General features: G+C 37.9%; 1 protein-coding gene across 1 annotated transcript in view; it reads right to left on the bottom strand.

Annotated features, from left to right (window-relative positions):
* The window catches only part of Col5a2 (collagen type V alpha 2 chain), a 130,264-nt gene extending 111,164 nt beyond the window's left edge, over window positions 1-19,100 (bottom strand). Inside the window, exon 1 of the mRNA XM_076550448.1 lies at window positions 18,664-19,100. Coding sequence (XP_076406563.1) covers window positions 18,664-18,754 — 91 coding nt within the window. The 5' untranslated portion in view covers window positions 18,755-19,100. The remainder of the gene's footprint in view (window positions 1-18,663) is intronic.
* Window positions 19,101-19,606: the final 506 nt, after the last annotated feature.

Genomic DNA, 19,606 nt, shown 5'->3' with positions numbered 1-19,606 from the left:
GTACAGACACAGGACTGTGTCCAGGTATGTGCGCATATGTATATGCATAGAGGCCTGAAGATGACATCAAGTCTCTTCCTCAATCACACTCCACTTATTTATTGAGTCAGGGTCTCATACTGAGCCTGGAGATGATCCAATTCAAGCTAGACATGCTAGCCAGCTTGTCTCAGGAAACCAGCTCTGCCTCCAGAGTGCTGAAATTACAGACCTACCTTTTTACTTTGTCTGATGAGCCATCTCCCTAACTCTAAAATTTATTTTTAAAGAAACCATTTCTGGCTATGTATTTTGAGAATTAGAGGTTTTAAAATATAAAAGAATACAAAAAAATAATTCATATTATACTTTCAAGGACATATTAAATTATTTTTCTATATTGTCCCTTTATAGAACCTTTTCAAACCTTCAAAACATTAAAAATTGGTTTTCTGATATATATCCATGGTCTTACCCTCATAAAGTCATTTTAAAAGTGTCTCATTACCCTTCCTTGTTAAAGAGGCTGAACCAATGAAATGTAAACTTATATAAGCAGAATAATATCTCAATTGGTATTTTTATATAAAGATTAGTTCCTTTGAGTACCTAACATAAATATCAGTGCCTGTGTCTCTCAGATGTATTTTTATGAATATTTATCTACTATAAATTCCTGTAAACTCACAATGTAAAAATCACATTATCTCTTAAAACATTCAAGTCAGCCAACAGAACATGCAGTGTTAATTCTCACTGGGGAATACAATAAGCATACAATCTAATAAATCATTTAAAATTTTACAATGAAGTAGTGGAATTACAGTTGAAGATTATCTGCCATAGTAACTGAAAAAATGGAAAGAAAATGAAAAATTCAGTCTAAGCAATTAGTAATATGATTACAGTTCTGTGTATTTTATCCATCACGATGGATGACATGCTTGCTATGCTGAAGGAAGCAGCCAAACATTCTTCATAGTCTAAAAAAGCCATAACTATTTTATACATGTATATTTTTCCTAAATGATGTTTCTGGCACAAACGGTACTCCAAATACAATCCATACTAAAATTATTTGATTATTAAAATACTTTCTTTTTCCCTCTTTGTTGTTGTTCCTATGGTGATTGTTAGGACCAGTTGCTTTTTGAGATGGTGTCTTATGTACCCCAGTTGACCTCGGTCTAAAAACTAGAAAGACCCAGCGATTTTTCCCATCTCCTTGCTCTTCAGAGCTGGGGTTTTAGGCATGTACAGGATAGATGGCTTTCACATGGCTGCTGGCATCTGAGATCTTGTCCTCAGGATTGCACACCAAATGCTCTTAGCCACTGAGTCATCTTTAGTCCTAAAAGGTTTTGTTATTGGTGCATGTTTTAATACACTTGGAAAAAAATTTTCCAAAAGGAGAATTTAGAGATGGGCTTTATGATTCTAGAATTTGGAAAGCTGCAATGAAAAAAGAATTTTGAGATGGAGAGCAGCAAGCCTTGGGTTCATAGACTTTGTCTCAAAGAAATAGAAGTTAAAAGAAGACATCTATAGCCCTCCTCTCTGTCTCTGTCTCTGTCTCTGTCTCTGTCTCTGTCTCTCTCTCTCACACACACACACACACACACACACACACACACACAAATAAGCCTTAAAAATATATGTAGATGGGCTGGTTAAGAGCACTGTCTGCTCTTCCAATGGACCCACGTCCAATTCCCAGCACCCACATGGCAGCTCACAACTACTTATAATTCCAGTTCCAGGGGATCTGATTTGATACCCTCACACAGACATACATGCATAACACCAATGTGTACACACACACACACACACACACACACACACACACACACACACACATATATATATATATGGAGAGAGAGAGAGAGAGAGGAAGAGAGAAATATAGTTTAACTGTAAGCAAAAGCAAAAAACCAACCAGTTATACAGAAGAGTCTCAAACATTCACTAAAGGACTTTCTAAGAACATTTAAATAAAATATATAAAAGGCACAAGAATATATATAATAATGTATCTTCAATAATAATCACACAACATGGTCCTGCTATCTGCTTGAGGAGGTGATAGCTGGATAGCTTTGCAACCTGAATGAACAGAATCTACTGAATTCCCATCTAGATTATTGTCTACCTCAAAATGTCTGTCACACGTACCAGTAAAAGAGAGACTGGAATGTAATGTGCTTTGGATGAAAAAGTAAAAATGTGAGCTAATTTTTTAGTGGAAATAAATATTTTGTGGTATTCTTATTTGAACTAAATCTTTGCCAAAGGTTTGTTCAAAATGCCCTATTCCCTCTGGTATGTGTTGGCTTAAAGACAACATTTTTAGCATCAATAAAATCACTAGAATTATAAACTATTTAAAACATGACATATTCATACATTATAATTTCTTTTTTACTTAAATAGAAAAATATAGAAAGGCATTTAATTTTTATACATTCCTATTCTATGCCTTTACCTCTCTTTCTCTTTCTGGACAAGTTCATGTCTTACACACTATAGCATTTCTATAATCTAGCATAATAACCAAAACATAGTAGATACCCAATGAATATTTACTGAATTTTAATTGCAAGTATTGTAGATAATTACTCAGTAATGATTAGATGCAATCCTGAGTCTCATCACAGTAATTTGTAGCTAGAGGTTTCCTGCCTTGCCCACAGTCAGGACAAATCTTTGTCACCCGCCAATCCCACAGCCACTCAGACCCAACCAAGTAAACACAGAGACTTATATTGCTTACAAACTGTATGGCTGTGGCAGGCTTCTTGCTAACTGTTCTTATATCTTAAATTAATCCATTTCCATAAATCTATACCTTGCCACATGGCTCGTGGCTTACCGGCATCTTCACATTCTGCTTCTCCTGGCTGCAGCTGGCAGTGACCCCTTCTGCCTTCCTGTTTTCTCTTTTCTCCTCTCTGTTAGTCCCGCCCATACTTCCTGCCTAGCCACGGGCCAATCAGTGTTTTATTTATTGACCAATCAGAGAAACACATTTGCCATACAGAACATCCCACAGCATCCCATAGATAAGAGAAATGACTGACACCATAGTAATGAATTATTTGTGAAAAATTATGTTATATTTATGACAGAAACTATCATCACATATAGATTAAACTTTTCCAAGCCAAGAATTTAATGAACTCTTAATTAAATCATAGTCCTTTGCTTTACATAATATCTTAATATCACTATAAACATTTCTTAGTATTAAATTATACTAATACAATGGAAACCTAAAAGATCATATTCATAATTTCACTAACACCCAAGAGGCCCTTATGTTGAAAAAGCAATGTGCAAATAGCAGAAATAACCTGAGTTAGATTTCAGTTAATTATAACAGTATAAATGGTTATTACACAAAGTTAGTTCAGAAGTCAACATATTTGAATATATCCAAACATCTAGAAATTTTAATTTGTCCCTTAACCTTGTGGATATGTTATGGAAGGCCATCAGAAAACTTCACATAACCAGATTTTAAGGATACAATGACTTATATTCCCTAAAAAAGCAAAATATATTCACGTGCTTTTGGATGCCTGAGTACGTGTCTCACTTACTGCAGAGCCCATTTAGCTGGTAGCGGTGTGTTCTGTCTGTAGTCTCTAATTCAGCATGGATGCATTTGGGGTTGAGTGTCAGTTTTATTAAAGTGTACCATGCACTTTGAACATATTCACTGGTTGTCATCCTTTCCTGCCTCACTCTCTTCTCCCACTACCCTTTCCTCTTCTCCAATAGCCCTCCTAATAATTGCTTACCATTTGTTTATACACACACACACACACACACACACACATATATATATGTATATATATGTATATATATATATATATATATATATATATATATATTCCAGGTTATATGAGAAAAAACATGATATTTGCTTTCTAGAGAGACACTTAACATCGTTGATTTCCAGTTCCAGCTAAGTTCTTACAAATGACATAATTTTATATTTTATGGCTGAAATATGATGAGACATGAATAAGGAAAAGACAATAATTAATAAAACTCCATTATACATACATATTACATTTACTTTATGCATTAAGCTTTTGTTAGACAAGACTGATTCTATGATTTGTCTACCAGACTTTAATCTTAACATTTCATGCACATGAGCTAGAAATACAATGTAGAGATGTTTTTAATAGAGAGGATTTGTGTGTCTGTCAGTAAGTCATTCAGTCTTATTTCCTGCTTAGAATGTCTCAAAGTGAAATTCCAGCAGGACTCTGGAACATAAATGATCACATATTTTATTCACGGTTTGTGAAGAAAGGAAATGGGAGAGGGAAACACAGAAATGGAAGAAGGGCAGACAGCATGATCTAAAGTGTTCTGGGCTCATGAAATACCAGTACAGTGAATCACAGCTTCATATTCAGACTGAACATTTTCATACCTTCCAATTAACATTATTATAAAGAAAAATAATAAATCAAGAAATGACACAATTCTATGGCCGACTCTTCAGACAAGGCCCCACAGACAGTTAAAATAATGCTTCCTTTCATCTTTCAAACCCTCCATTTTCTATCCTCTTCTCTTTTTACCTTCCACCTTTTCTTGTTAGTTCTATATGATTACTGCTATGACAATATGGGTGAACTGTCAGCTTAGTAGGTACATTATGTTGTTGAGGAAAATTAGCACCTATAACTCATAGCTAAATCCTCCAAGAAATAACTAGAAACCAGGATCAAAACTTTAAACCCTAATTTAAAAAGACACAAATATGTCACCTACAAAAAATATGCATTATTCCCAATGACCAAACTGTGTGCATGATATACTCATAAGTATTATAACACTAGTCTGACCTAGGTGAAGAAAATTTACATAAATACTCTGTTATTGTAGGCTTTCAGAGTTTAACAATACTATACCACATGCTTTGAAGATAGCTCTGAGGCCCAGAAAATTTGAGTCACTTCCACAAAATCACTAAGTGAACCCATGGCAGAGCTGCAATTAGAATGAAGAATTCCTGTGTCCTGGTACAGTTTGCAGTTATAAGCTTTTCATTACAATTATTTCAACAATTCATTCATGGAAGAAAGTTACAGCCTGTTTAGTTGAAGCTCTCATCCCGTTAACTGCATGTTTCCCTCTGTACAGAGTCCTAAAATACACCAGAAGGCAGACAGGCCTGAGAGATGATGGAGCCTTCTTGTAAACACTCAGCTGATTGCTGGGGATTTTTGTCCGCTTTTTTGCTCCAAGTCACTTTCAACCCACTGAAAAAGAGATGCCAAGCTACAAACAGGACCTCAGAGCTAGCTAGTTTTGAGACAAGCTTCCTGATGAGACATGCATAAGAAAGAATAATGATTACAGTATATCCCACCTTCTAACAGGAAGCTACAATTTGCTCACAGAAAAATTCAAGTCTGGTTATAAAGTAGGAAAATGTATCATGGAATGTTACATTTAATTCTCTTTCAGTTCAGTTATCTCACTCAACTGATCGGAATTGCTTGCATCTCTCAGGGGTCCCTTCTTTGCATAGACTTAATGCTTTCTAAACCCTCTCTCCCGAGTCCCACACACTGCTGACTGCACAGGAGCGTAAGAGTTTGCGCAAGTGTGACTTGAACCTTGCTGTTGAGATTTTTCAGAATGAAAAGACAAATCAAAACTTTCAATCACCTACAGCAGGAAAAGGAAGGCAGTGCAGGCAGAGGGGTAGAGAAGAAGGGCTTGGAAAACACCCATTCAGAAGTCATTGCAAGGATTTGTTTATTGGGAATCAAATCCCAATTCCATCGACCAGTTCACCTGAGGCATGTCTGATATGGCAACTTTAGGTCTATATCCTGAAGAACTTTAAATCTTCTGTTCCTGTCATAATAGAATTGAGGTGATTGCAATGTTCTGATGGGGAATCCATTGACAAGGATGGAGCAACTATGACAAACTGAAGTTCACCTTCCAGAGATGAGCCCTAGAGTCTAGCCAAGACGATGAGGCAAATGTCAGCACATTCCAATGGCCAGAGAACATTGGGGAAAGTGTTTCAAGTACAAATGGCCGTATGTGGAGCTCACATTACAGGAAAAACTTACTCAATCTGTACACTAAGTAATAATGAGGAGACCATGTGGAGCATAGTAGTTCCCTGCAGAGTAGCGTATCAGTAAATACTACAGCAGGCAATTCTGATAGGAGGTCCAGCTATGAGGGAGAGTCTCAAATTTGAAGTAAAATGTAAGAAGGTTAAGAAGGTGGCACCCAAAGTTGGATGTGGCGGCACATGCCTTTAATCCCAGAACATGGGAAACAGAAATAAACATATCTCTGTGAGTTTCAGGCCAGCCTGGTCTACAATAGTGAGTTCCAGGACAAGCAGGGCTATGTAGAGAGATTCTGTCTCCAAAACAAAACAAACAAACAAACAAAAAAGGAGGTGGCACCCACACAAACTTAAGACCCTGGAAAGGCAAATGTAAATATGGGATCAAAATTCTGAACATTTTTTTCCTTTAGAGGAAATTAAAAATATGTTTCCCATTTTAGAAAAATGAAACTAAATTAAAATGTCATGCATATTAAAATTGGTTTTTTTTCTTTATTAAGAACTAGAACTGCCCTTCCTTCTAGACAGTGGTTCTCAAACTGTGAATCAGGACCTCTTTGAGGTTTGAATGACCCTTTCACAGGGGTCTCCTAAGACCATCAGAAAACACAGATATTTACATTACGATTCATAGTAGCAAAATTAAAGTTACAAAATATCAAAGAAAATAATCTTGGGGGTCATCATAGCATGAGGAACTGTATTAAAGGATTACAGCATTAGGAAAGTTGAGAACCACAGTTCTAACATATTCCACTGAAACAACAGATGTCAGGAACATGAGGAAGTCGAGATGAGCTGCATATTTACCAAGTGTATGAGGCACACTTTACATGTCAATTGTATGGAAATATCATACATTGTACTAATTTAATTTCATTTTGTCATCCTCCATTTATCTGAATACAAATATCCACAGTGGAACCTGGAGTGTCTTCTTTGATTCATCTTAGATGAAGTCTACTGCAACTTGCCCTGGTTCTATATAAAAGAGTTGAAATGACTCCAATCTTTTCCCCTTTTAGCAAACTTAACAGATTCTGAGAATAATGAAAGCATCCTGAGCTGTAAGATTGTAAAAGACAGAGACTGGAGATGATTGGGGCAAAACTGTCCTCTGGACATACAGGACTGTTGTACTCATGAACACATAGCAGCTGTGGTTCCTGCACAAGATCAAGCCAGTCAACATTTCAGGGTGGACGAAGGAGGGACTTGTGAATCCCAACCCCATCAGAGGAACTAATGGCAGTGATGGCTGCTTTGGAAGGAAAGATCAGTTTTCTTTAGAGTTATGATCCCCTGCTGTGCTGACATGCTCCAGTGGAGGGCTATACATTCATACATATATGTAGGAAACTCTCATTGGACTCACTGGGCCATATTTTTTTAAATAAGAAGAAAAGAGTATGAAGCTGAAAGGGGAATATGGGGTGGGGAATTGAAGGAAAGAGTAAGAAGGATGTGACAGAAATGTACACATGCATAGATTGTGAAAGAATAAAATATTATATTAAAAAATAAATAAGAAAAGATTAAAGCAACCAAGAAATTTTTCTTAAAAACATCCAAAAAGACATCCTGCTATGATACTGTGCTGGTTGGCCTTTGTCAACTTGAACAAACTGAGACACATGTGGATAGAGGGACTCCAGTTGAGAAAATGCCCCCATCAGACTGCCTGTGGGCAAGTATAGAGCACATTTATTTTTTTATTGAAATGACACAACACAGCCCACTATGTGTGTGGTGATCCTGGATTTTAAAAGGAAGCAAGCTGAGCAAGACAACAGGAAAGGCAGTGAGCAGTGTTTGTCCATGCCTTGGTTTCCATCAACAATGAGTTGTGTCTGTAAGTCAAATAGATCCTGTCCTCCCAAGTTGCTTTTGATGGTAGTGTTTAATCACAGCAGTGGATACATAACTAAGACAGACACCTTCACACTTGACTGTAAGTTCCTTGGTAGAATTTTCCATTGTTCCTTTTTCATTGACCTCAGATAATTTTTTCTTTTCTTTTTCTGGTTTTGTTCTGTTTTGCTATTTTTGTTTTTTGTTTTACAGTACAAATTTTTACAAAAGATTATTACATCAGGTATTTTCATTTGCCTTGAAACAGCCATTTCTCTTCTGGAAAAATGGAGTTTCAAAGAAAATATAAGTTTTCTGATCAAATGTCAGAGAGATTTTGTTTCTCAAGCCAAGGCCAGAAATCATTTTATTTTCTCATGATAGATGTCCACCATCCATCTTATCGTAATAAATTTCAACTAAACCTTTTAGTACTTACATGAGAAACATGATTCTCAGAATTAAACGGTAACTTGTTACTTATTCAAGATAAAGCCCTGGAAAATTGAGAATGAAGAGGCTCTAAAAATACTTCGAAATTAACATGAATGGACCTGGTAGATTCTTTTACTGAAGGAGAAAATAAACATATAACAGGTAAAAAAAAAGTAAGAAAAAATATCTCTAAAAGTAAAGTATATTTGCTATAAGACTACCCCCATATCTTCAGAATTACATAATAAGAAAACTTAAAGCTGATGGGCAGAGAACAACCATGTTGGATATCTCAGATTAAATAAAAGAATTTCACTGTAACAAATTATTCAGTGAAATTCTATCCAAATCTCTCTTGAATTAATCCCATCATGTTATTGATTGCTCTTGTGGTTTCCTTTACATTTGTAGAACTGAGAAGCAAGAAAAGTCCTGCAGTCAGAAGGTTGCTTAGTACTCCAGCCATGTTTACTCTCTGGAGTCAACCACAATGCTCTCCTGCAGTGGAGGAAGTGAAGGATATTCACAGCTGCTAGAGAATGAGGAGACCCATTGCAGAGTCTGGGAAAGATGCTCAACTTGCTACTATATCCAGGGAGTCCTGGGGCTGCCTTGTACCTCCCTGTGCCATGAGGCAACTCCTCTTGCTGCAAATGTAAACCCAGAGCAAGGCAGGGTAGAAAGTTGGCTTCCCATTTTCAATAGGGACTTTTAAGACTCACATATTTTCAGAAAATCAATGCTGAAGGAGACTGAGTTGGTAGAGACACAGAGTGGCACTGGGATGTGGATGGAGCGTGCTTGGCTTGCATGCCTCTGAGACAATCCAAGAGAAGGAGAGTGCACACCAGGAAGGCGTGCAGTCCCCTGGCACAAGCTCACTGGGCAGCCTCTTTGTTTCCTTGCTTTTGTCTTGGCACTAAAGAGATGACCATTAAAGGTGGGAACCACAAGTCAACTTTAAATCTGAGCCCATCTATCTGAACACAAACACATACACACACACATAGTAAGCTTAAGAGAGTCTTTTGACATATATAAGCACAAATGGTATGATTTTAGATATGCAGTAGATAAAACTTATACTTTGAGTTTTAACAATAGATTTTTATCCCTTTGAATACAACAACTATTCCATAACAAATATCTTTGTTCTTAAAAGCACCACAAGCATTTGTTACTTTTGCTGTTGTTATTGTCGATATAATAATAATAACTATCATCTTATGAGCTAATACTAGTAGGAAACAAGCTATAATCAGATGACATGTATACTTGATAGTCATTCTATTAATTATTTGAAGTAAATTATATTATTATAACTTTATGTATAAAGAAATCAAGATTGAGGAATGTTAAGAAAATTTCCAAGACTTTGCAAATATAATTTGAAAATCATGAATCTGAATTCAGTTCATTCACAACTGAATGAATAGTAATAATATTTTTCAAATTTTGACAAAAATTTTAAACTACTATATATGCATGAAATAAATATGATGTACTAATTGGTTCTATAGAAAGGTATCAATCATGATATAGCAAGTTCCCCAAGGAGATGAAGAACAGGCAAAAGGCATTCTCAGAAAGGCTGAGTGCAAAACAATTCAAAGATTTGCTACAAGTAAAATACATGAAATTAATTCATGGTATGGTCTCTGTTTCTCAAAAGTCAGTGACTTAGCATCAATACATCTAACCACTTAGAGAACATGTAGAGAAATAAAATGGGTTAATCATTGCAGACTAATCAACTAAAACACTGTAATGACCTGGAAAAGGAGGCCACATGATATTAAGCATAAATAAAAGTAATTATAGCTGTTTGCATAGAGGAAATGAGATCAGGAGCCTTGGGAGGGAGTGAGATAATTTTGACATTCTGTAGTTAAAGAAAAATGACATGGAGAACTAATAATCAGTGGAATATATTAACCATGGTACAGTGGGCAAGTCAGAATAAATTGCCAAGTTGGAATATTCTGAGGTAAACATAAGGTTTAAGAAATAAAATTTCATCTTACAAGAACAGGTGGACTAGACACAAGGGAAGAAATTCTCCACATATGGCTCATGCAGGGAGTTAAGTTCTGTGAGATAAAAACAAAGGAACACTGGGTTCAACTAAGAGAAAATTAAAACTCAGTGCACTCTGAAGAGTAGAGGTTTGGAAAAAGAAGGAATGTGTGGGTGTGCATGTGTGTGCATGGGTATGTGTATGTGTGTGTGTGTGTGTGTGTGTGTGTGTGTGTGTGTGTGGTCACAGGCACGTTCGAGGACAAGCTCATTGGGGATGAAAACTACCAGAAACTTTATTGTGAGGCAAAGAAAGACAGGTCACATTAAGAATACTAATGTATTGTTAACAAACACGACCATTGCTCTCTCTTCAAACCATGAGTTCCCATGGAAGAATCAGAAAGTAAAAGCAGGCTTAAATCTAGTTTTGGATTACACCACCACAAAGGGGGTGTATTTATGTACTGATAGGAAATGGCCACAAGAGAGACAAGAAGATGAATTTGGCTGTCAGTGCGGTAAACCAGGGATGGATAATAAGGGCTTGAACTGAGAAATTTGTAATAAAAGTGAGTAAGAGTTGTATATGAGAAATATTCAGTATATAAAATGGCAAAATTGGTGACTGGTTGGAAATTTACTGACTGAATGATACAATGATGTTATCATTAACTGACATAAGTACTATGTAAGAAAACAGCCCATTCTTGGAGGGTAGATAGCCAACTGAGTTTTAGATACATAAACTCAAAATGGTTCTTGGTGTCTAGACATGTACTCTAGAGTTCGTGTGAAAGATGGGGATTGGTGGGTGAGTTATGAGTTGGCATTAGTCACCAAGCACAACTCTTGAAATTGTGGAAACTTCCTGGATGACCTAAAAAGGCAATATCCTAACAGAACCAATAAAGAGGGAAGAAAAGACTGGGTGGGAGACAAGGGGGGAGCCTAAGAGTGAACACGAAAAGAAAGGAGAGCTCAGTGGTTCTAACGCAGGAGAAAGGCCTTAAAAACTGAGGAGAGAGAGGTCATCGGATTAGTATGTGTGCTGTTCCTACTGGCCCAGATGTTCCTACTGCCCCAGCTGTTCCTATTGCCCCAGCTGTTCCTACTGCCCGAGCTGTTCCTACTGCCCGAGCTGTTCCTACTGCCCCAGATGTTCCTACTGCCCCAGCTGTTCCTATTGCCCGAGCTGTTCCTACTGCACCAGCAATTCCTTACTGCCCGAGCTGTTCCTAACTGCACCAGCTACTCCTCGCTGCACCAGCTACTCCTCACTGCGCCAGCTACTCCTCACTGCACTAGCTAATCCTAACTGCACCAGCTACTCCTCACTGCACCAGCTACTCCTCACTGCACCAGCTACTCCTCACTGCACCAGCTACTCCTCACTGCACTAGCTAATCCTAACTGCACTACTTACATGAATTGGAGGGTCCAAAGTCAGAGTCCAGTGGGAAAGTGAGGCACAAGAGGGATTTGAGACAGAGACAGAAAACCCAACTACTGTTCCTTGAAAGCAGCTGGGCTCAGAAAGAAGACACGAATTCTAAGAGATGGTTGAACTTGCTCAGAGGCTGGGAATAAAGAGCCAATAGCAAGGAGCAGTTGAAGAGGTCATGATTGACACTAGTTCCTCAGGAAGATGGAAAACAAGCACAATACAGGACAAATCCATAGAATACTTCAAAAAAAGTCTAAGATTTGTTTGAATTAAAAAATTATGAAGCTGGAGCTTATATCTGTCATGACTGGGATAAATGTTCATATTCTGTGCCTCAGTTAAAGCTCCAGAATCCAATTGCAAGGCTGTGTCTTATTTCCTGACATTTTCAGTAAAGGACTTGGAAGGTTGCAAAGCCACAGCAATGCCCAGAGCACAGTTTTTACACACACTAGAGGGATTAAGGCTGACTCCTTGAGAAGTGACCAAGGACATGCTTGTTCTCATCTAAAAACTGAAGCCACAGTTCTGGCTGAAGACATAAAAATACATAAGAAATAAAACTATGATACTTCTTCTTTCTAGATCTAAGCTGTGAAAAAGTAAACATTTCAATTTGAACATTACACCAAAATGTTGAAGGGATAAAGTTGCATGAATGTATTTGTATTAATTTATTAATGTTGTTGACATGAATGATTTCTCCCTAAAAGGTAAGGAGTAATTAGGAAAATATTGCTTCACCAGATTTCCTCTTATTGAATAAATTCAGTAGAAGATGGATTCACATTAATTTCATTTGAAGTACAGCTTATTTGTAAAGATTAAGATAAGATAAAAAAAATGCCCCATACAGTTGCACCTTAAATACAAAGCTTTCTGTTTTAATGACTGCTCCCCATGTATGAAACTGACATAGAAGGATATTTAAAGGTAAGGAAATTGTCTGTATCTTTCTGATTACTCTAATTTTAGTGTGAATTTTTTAGTTGTAAAATGATCAGGTACTATGGAGATAGCAAGTTGATAAAGTGTTTGCTATGGAGATATGAGAACCTGGGTTAGGATAAACAGTGCCCACATAAAAAGTTGGGTTGGATTCCTAGCACAGGGGAGGCAGAGACAGGAGCCTTGCTGGCTATCCATTCTAGACAATCAGTGAATGACCCTTCCTCAAAACAAAACAGGGTATGAGAGGGCTGGCTCTCCTGTTGCTCTTTCAGAGGACCCAGGTTTGGTTCTTAGCACCCAAGTGACAGCTCACAACCACTTATGACTCCACTTCCAAATCTGATACCCTGGCTTCTGAGGGCACCACACACACACACATACATGCAGGCAAAATACTCAGAAGCATAAAATAAAAATAAATGGATAATCTTTGAAAAATAAAAGGTAAAATTGAAGGCCAAGAACTCATCTGGTAAATCCTGCCTCCCTTAATTTTATCTCCAGAACCCACATAAAAATGGAAGAAGAGGCGGTGGTGGCGCACGCCTTTAATCCCAGCACTCGGGAGGCAGAGGCAGGTGGATCTCTGTGAGTTCAAGGCCAGCCTGGTCTCCAAAGTGAGTCCCAGGAAAGGCACAAAGCTATGCAGAGAAACCCTGTCTTGAAAAACAAAACAAAAAAAAATGGAAGAAGAGAACTGATCCCACAAAGTACTCTCTCTCTCTCTCTCTCTACACACACACACACACACACACACACACACACACACACACACACACACAGTAACAGTAAATTTTAAAAGTAAGATTGAGAAGGAAAAGAAGACACCTAATGACAATTTAAGGCCTCCACATACATGTGTACCCACACCCAAGTACACACACATGAACATGTACGCATCCATGGAAAAAAGTTCAAAGAATTTAAATTTTCAGTAAATTGATAATATCTCATGTCATATCCTGGTCTCCAAAAATAAATCAATGAGAAAAATACATACAAGAATGTCAGTTACCACTAAGATAAATTTGGGTTTTAATAACCATATACAATCTACTCAAATTTGCATGATAGTTTAATTACTAGCAATTCTAACCTTTTCCTCTTACCATTACTGTATCTCTCATTTGAAAACATACACTTCTCAATGTTGTGATCTCAGAGTCCAAAAACATTAGGTTAAAATGTCCCCAATCCAACCCTAGCATATGCACCATGAGGCCAAAGACACGTGATTTATCCTCGACATACAACAAACTGTATGGTTAAAATGATTTCATACTACCATGTCAGGTTAGCCCAATTCCAGTCTCCTCACCACACCTTCTCAAGACAAAACCTCTTTCTGTTTTAGTCTCCCATCTTGCACTGAATGCATATTTGGGATGGTCACAATAATCTATTCCACGCTTGAGGCAATAGTGTTAAGTATGTAAAAAACAGGAACAGGAGGGGTGGGAGATGAACTCACATTTGCCAGGAAATATATCGAAATTATACATGTCTTCTGTATAGCAGAATTATTCACCTAATACCATGTGGAAGTTAGGTTTTGAATTATCTTTCCTCGAATGATGCTAAATTTATAATGGTTTGCCAACAAACTTCAGTCAGCCTTACAAAGTAAAATGGATAACTAGGAAATCAAACTCCCATAGTTTACACTTTAGTGCACAGAGGCCATATACCACACCAATATCAGAAGAAGGCTGGTCAAAGACTTAATATAGTGCTTCACCAGTGTGAACAAAGGTCACCCATGGAGGTCTGATTCTCAGACCATATCCAACCTTACTAGACATATTTAAAAAGGATAAGACCTGAAAGTTGTGTCAGGAACCAGATCTGCAGGGGACCCCTTATGCAATACTAAATCATGGGGGAAATCACATACCACAGTGGTCAATATAAGAGATTCCCTAACTTCCCATGTAGAGAGAAAGAAACATTCAGAGTGACACTTCACTGTGGTCTAGAGAATAATTATATATTTATCACACACACACACACACACACACACACACACACACACACACACACACACATTTCTGCTGTGTTCTTGGCTTTTCACTCTGCTCAGAAATGATCAGTACCCAGAGTGCACCACTCAAGTATTTTGTCCACTGAAACAATTCTTTCTAGTGTCCTCAGTAGCAGAGCATTGTAGCATCATGGTCCACCTGAAAATCAACATATTCCTACCCATTCTTGCATATTTGTGTACCATATGCCTAAATTCCAGCCAACCATGAATAAATTTGAATGTTTTGAAGACGTAAAGGATTCCATTTAAGCAATGCAGAGTCACGGCTTTCTCATTCTCTATCCAGATGCCTAGGAAACTACATGCAATTGCTGGATCTCTAGCAGCCACCAAGGACTGTAAAATCAAAGACTATATACTAGGGATAAAAGAACAGAGAGAGAAAAAGATTGAGTCCCCACCTGGTTTTTAAGGCACCACCTCTTCACTCTACTTGAGAGCTTCTTTTGCATAAGAAAAAAGCATCTGTTATATTTTTCTTGATTGAAACTGTGTTCTAACACATGAAGCACTCTAAAATAAATAGTAGTGAATGTAGAACAATGTATGAATGTAAATATCTTAAGCGATATAGTCATTCTCCATTCCTTTGTACCTCCTTTGAAATGACATCATCCAAGCACTGCTTCCTGTCTGTATTCTAACAAGATAAATCACAGATGTAACATCATAAAAAATTCAAGAGACCCCCAATATTAATTAAAAAAAAAACCCTGTGTGCACTTTTTCTCTTGCTAGTTTAAAGCTAGCTCAGGATCAAGTTTCAGTGTAGGGTTGTAGCATGAGTATTGACAGTTTGTAATCCATGAGCCAGATTTGGCCTTTAGACATATTAAAGTTGGCTTATGCAATGCTTTCTGAAAAAAAATGTTAATTTGGAATGCTTAAAGTGGGCATGCATGTGTCTTCAGTTCTCCACAAGTCCCATCATCCCCTGCTAATACACAAAACTATTGCATCACTGTTTATGTTGCATGCTAGCTTCTGGACGCACTAAAGTTCACAGTATGTACTCCCTTCCAAACCTTCTTTCTTCATCACTCACGCAGTGTTGAATAAAATGATTCATACCGAAGATTATTCTCTAAGGTTAAGTATGCCTAGTGCTAATAACAAAAATGTGCATAGTTCCCTAGATGTTACATTTTGATTTGGAAATAAAATTTTACTGTAAATGGCCTAGTATTTTTCTTTTACAAAAAACAAATGTGGAACATTCCAAAGCCTCCCTACACCATACACACCAGAAGGAAGGGTGGGGGGAGATCTCAAAAAGCTGATTTTATCATCTTGGCTCTGATTTTGGCTACATTATGCTTTCAACTAAAGTTAGCCTAACTCCAAAACTCTTCATTTTTTAGTTTCTAACTAACTTTTAAAATCTAAATCAATCTTTAAACTTTAGTAAGAGGTTCTATTTTGACCAGAAATGTCTAAAACTTTATTTACTCTATCTTAGCATCCATATGTGTGTTCCTGTCAGGCTGACACTGTGCTTACATTTCATATTCCACAGTCAAAAAGAAAATAGCTATACCATAAACTAACAAAAGAAAAGGCTAAGCTTATAAGTATATACTTACAAATAATGCCAGCTTTCTATAACACATATTCAAAGGAACACAAAGGAAATACCACCATCCATGCTACTTATAGCAACAATTTGAAATTTGTATGTTCTTGACATGCAAGCCTTGGACTTTTCTTCAATATTAAAGCATTCTCCACATTACTCTTCCTCAGATACAAAAATTACATGGAACTACTAGAATCTGACAGGGGAAATGAAGTATAACAAGTGTCCTCACAGTATCAGTGTGTACCCATGCATGCATGGAAAGGGAGTCGAGTGTAACTTAAGTGGCTCCGAATACACTGGATTACTGAGTTACAAGTACTATCCTTACTTAGACATACACTTTTCTGCAATTAATTCTTATCACGTCTATTTGAACTAGTACCGACAATGTCTATGAGAGAATTTACTTTCTTTGTAAAAACTAGTTCGGGGCTTGAATTTCTTTGCTATTTAATGGCACTAGGGTAAAAGAGATTGGTTCGGAGGCAGAACTGTTTTTGAAATAACCTCATATTCTTAATTTATGAAAATGAATATTAGAGAAAGGTAAACCCCCCCTCTTTTTTTTTTTCAGTAACACCTACAGAATAAATGGGATGGGTTAGAAGGTTTTTAGCATCTGGCCTACCCTACGAGACTCTCAAACATCTTACATCTTTCGTTTGTGCATGCAGTTCATTACTTCCACACTTTACAAAAGTTAAGCACATAATTTTAATATAAGTTGGGAATGAAGTCTCCGGGACATTTTAAAGTTGGCCCACTGGTGGGGGAGGGGAGTGAGCAGATTCCTGATCATCTTTTTACTTTTTACTGTTATCCTAACGCCTGTTTGTTCTCCTCTTGCCTAATTTCTCTGTCCTTGCATTTACAAGCAGCACATACTTTTCATGGCATTGTGAAGAAACATGTTAAGTTTCATCTTTTATAAATTCCCTCACTTTTTGAAACATAGAAACTGACTTAAAAAGTTTCAAGGTTTTAGAAAAGGGCCCCCTCTATGGGACTATGACAGACTTGAAATTCTTCTCCAGAATCTTCCTTTCCCTCCTTATAGTTTTCTAGAACATATAGTTGCTAAACACAGTTGCTAAACATTTTTAGAGGGAAAAATGCAGGGAGGCAGGAGACAAATGTATAGGGAAGGGTTGGCACACACATGGAGAAGACAGTAACAGACATACTAACGTGTGTGCTCCGTTAAAGGCTGAGTTCTGTGCTAGCAATGACTCGGATCTATGCTGGCCTGTTGCAGATGAGAACATGTCTGAATCTGGCATTTCAGCCCTCGAAAGTTAAGGATTTAAGAATCAATGGAGCCAATTGTTTTCTGTTGTTGTCTTGTGTTGTTTTTTATAATATTCCACAGTAGCCATGCCATTTTGCTTAACAACATGACCCAAGCAAGATATACCTTAAAAGGAAGGAAAGGGAAAAAGGAATGAGCAGAGGGAGGGAGGAAAGAAAGAAGGAAGCAAGGATCTAAGGGAAATGTCCTTATCGATACTCCATGCCAAATTAGTTATATATAAGGCGTGCTGATTTCCTGCCTTCAGCCATTCCCCACCCCACCCCCCACTCTCATCCCGGGGAACCACACTGTCCTGATAACCAAGTCATTGGGGTGGGAAAATGCTGCAGTTAAGAAATCTGGCTTCTATCAGTCTCTGTCACGGAGAAATAAACTTGACTCTATCTCAGTAAGCAAACACGATTTTAAGATCGCAGATGAAAACGTTGGGAAGGGAGGATGAGGCTGTGAGGAGAAAGGAATGAAGAGCAAAGACAAAGGAAATTCCAAGCTATCAGAGTTGCCGCAGAGGTTTTTTTCTAAACAAAGACTTTCATGAAGCTGCTGAAGTTCGCACAGGAAAGACTCCACCCTGCCCAGCTTCTGCGGCGGCTTTCCCTGCTCAGAAAGCTCCAGCCCACACAACTGACTCTAACTAAAAGTGCCTTCAGGGCTCCGCTTTAAGCACTCTTTTCTTTTAAACATCCCACTCTTAGGTTCAGGCAAAAAGACTGATCTGATCCTGGCTCTTCCTGGACGTCAAAGCCTCCTCTGCCAGGACAGGCACAGAAGCTCCAGAGTCAAGCCCGTTCCCAGGTGCAAGTCCCACAGCCCCCTTCTCAAACTTCAAACCAGAATCTCCTCTTCATGCTCTTCCTGAAGCTTAACATTCCATCTAGTTCCCAAACCAAGCCATAAACACCATAAGCAAAGCAAAAGGCAAACTCACCAATCTCTTGTTCCTGGGCTTTTATTGAGACACAGTGCCCTAATAAAATAGTGAGAATGAGCAGAGGTCTTGCTACCACCCAGTTTGCCATCACGTCTAAATATGAGACATGGGTCCTCCTGGGAACGAAGAGTAGATACTGAGGTCACTGCAGCACCCTGAATTCCTCTGGGGGCTCTTTTTCAGCACCAGCCCCCAGGCAGCCTCAGCCTGTTTCAGCACCAGCTCCGGCACAGTCTGCGAAAACTTTTTTCAAGCGATGCAGCTTTAAATAGGAAGAATGCTGCCTCCACTTCGTTTCCTGCCCCTTTCAGCTTGTTCAGGCTCATAACCATCCAGTGTCTGCCAAGCAACCGTCTGATTGATGGTAAACAACCAAATCAGAGCGCGCGCTTCTGAGACTGGAGTTTTCACTACTTCTTGTAGATTTTAAGTGCAGATGGAGCGAAACAGAGACAAACTTTTATTTCTTTCTGTTGAGTGTGTGGTTTTTCTTTTCTTTCTTCTCTTTTTTTTTTTTTTTTAAAGAAAGCCTATTAGAAGGAGTCTGATCCTCCCCTCCCTACCCATCCCCCAGACACACACCCACTGACTTTTCCAGAGACACAAAAAAAGCTTTAGGGAGGACGTACAGCCTGTTAGTGGAATTTTTCTTTTCTTTCGCATTTAGGTAATTCAAATTATCTTCGCCACCTTAATCCTTTAAAAGGTCCTATTTTTAACCCTTTCTTTTGACTGCAGAGGAAAAATTCTTGTCTCCTCCTTTTTCATGCCCTGAGAGGATTCTTGAGGAAGAGAGGCAGGATAGAACAATTGCAAAATGAACTTGAGGTATTTTAAATTAACTAATTTCCACACTTCCTAAGGAGCAATATGTGATGTTTTCCTTGTCACAGAGCATTTTATTATGTTAAAAAAGAAAAGTCTACCGAAGGTTGTGTAG

Source organism: Peromyscus maniculatus, chromosome 13, assembly GCF_049852395.1.
Source record: "Peromyscus maniculatus bairdii isolate BWxNUB_F1_BW_parent chromosome 13, HU_Pman_BW_mat_3.1, whole genome shotgun sequence".
In the NCBI taxonomy this organism is placed as follows: domain Eukaryota; kingdom Metazoa; phylum Chordata; class Mammalia; order Rodentia; family Cricetidae; genus Peromyscus; species Peromyscus maniculatus.
The sequence above is the reverse complement of the archived record's forward strand: the minus strand, read 5'-3'. Positions and strand labels throughout refer to the sequence as shown.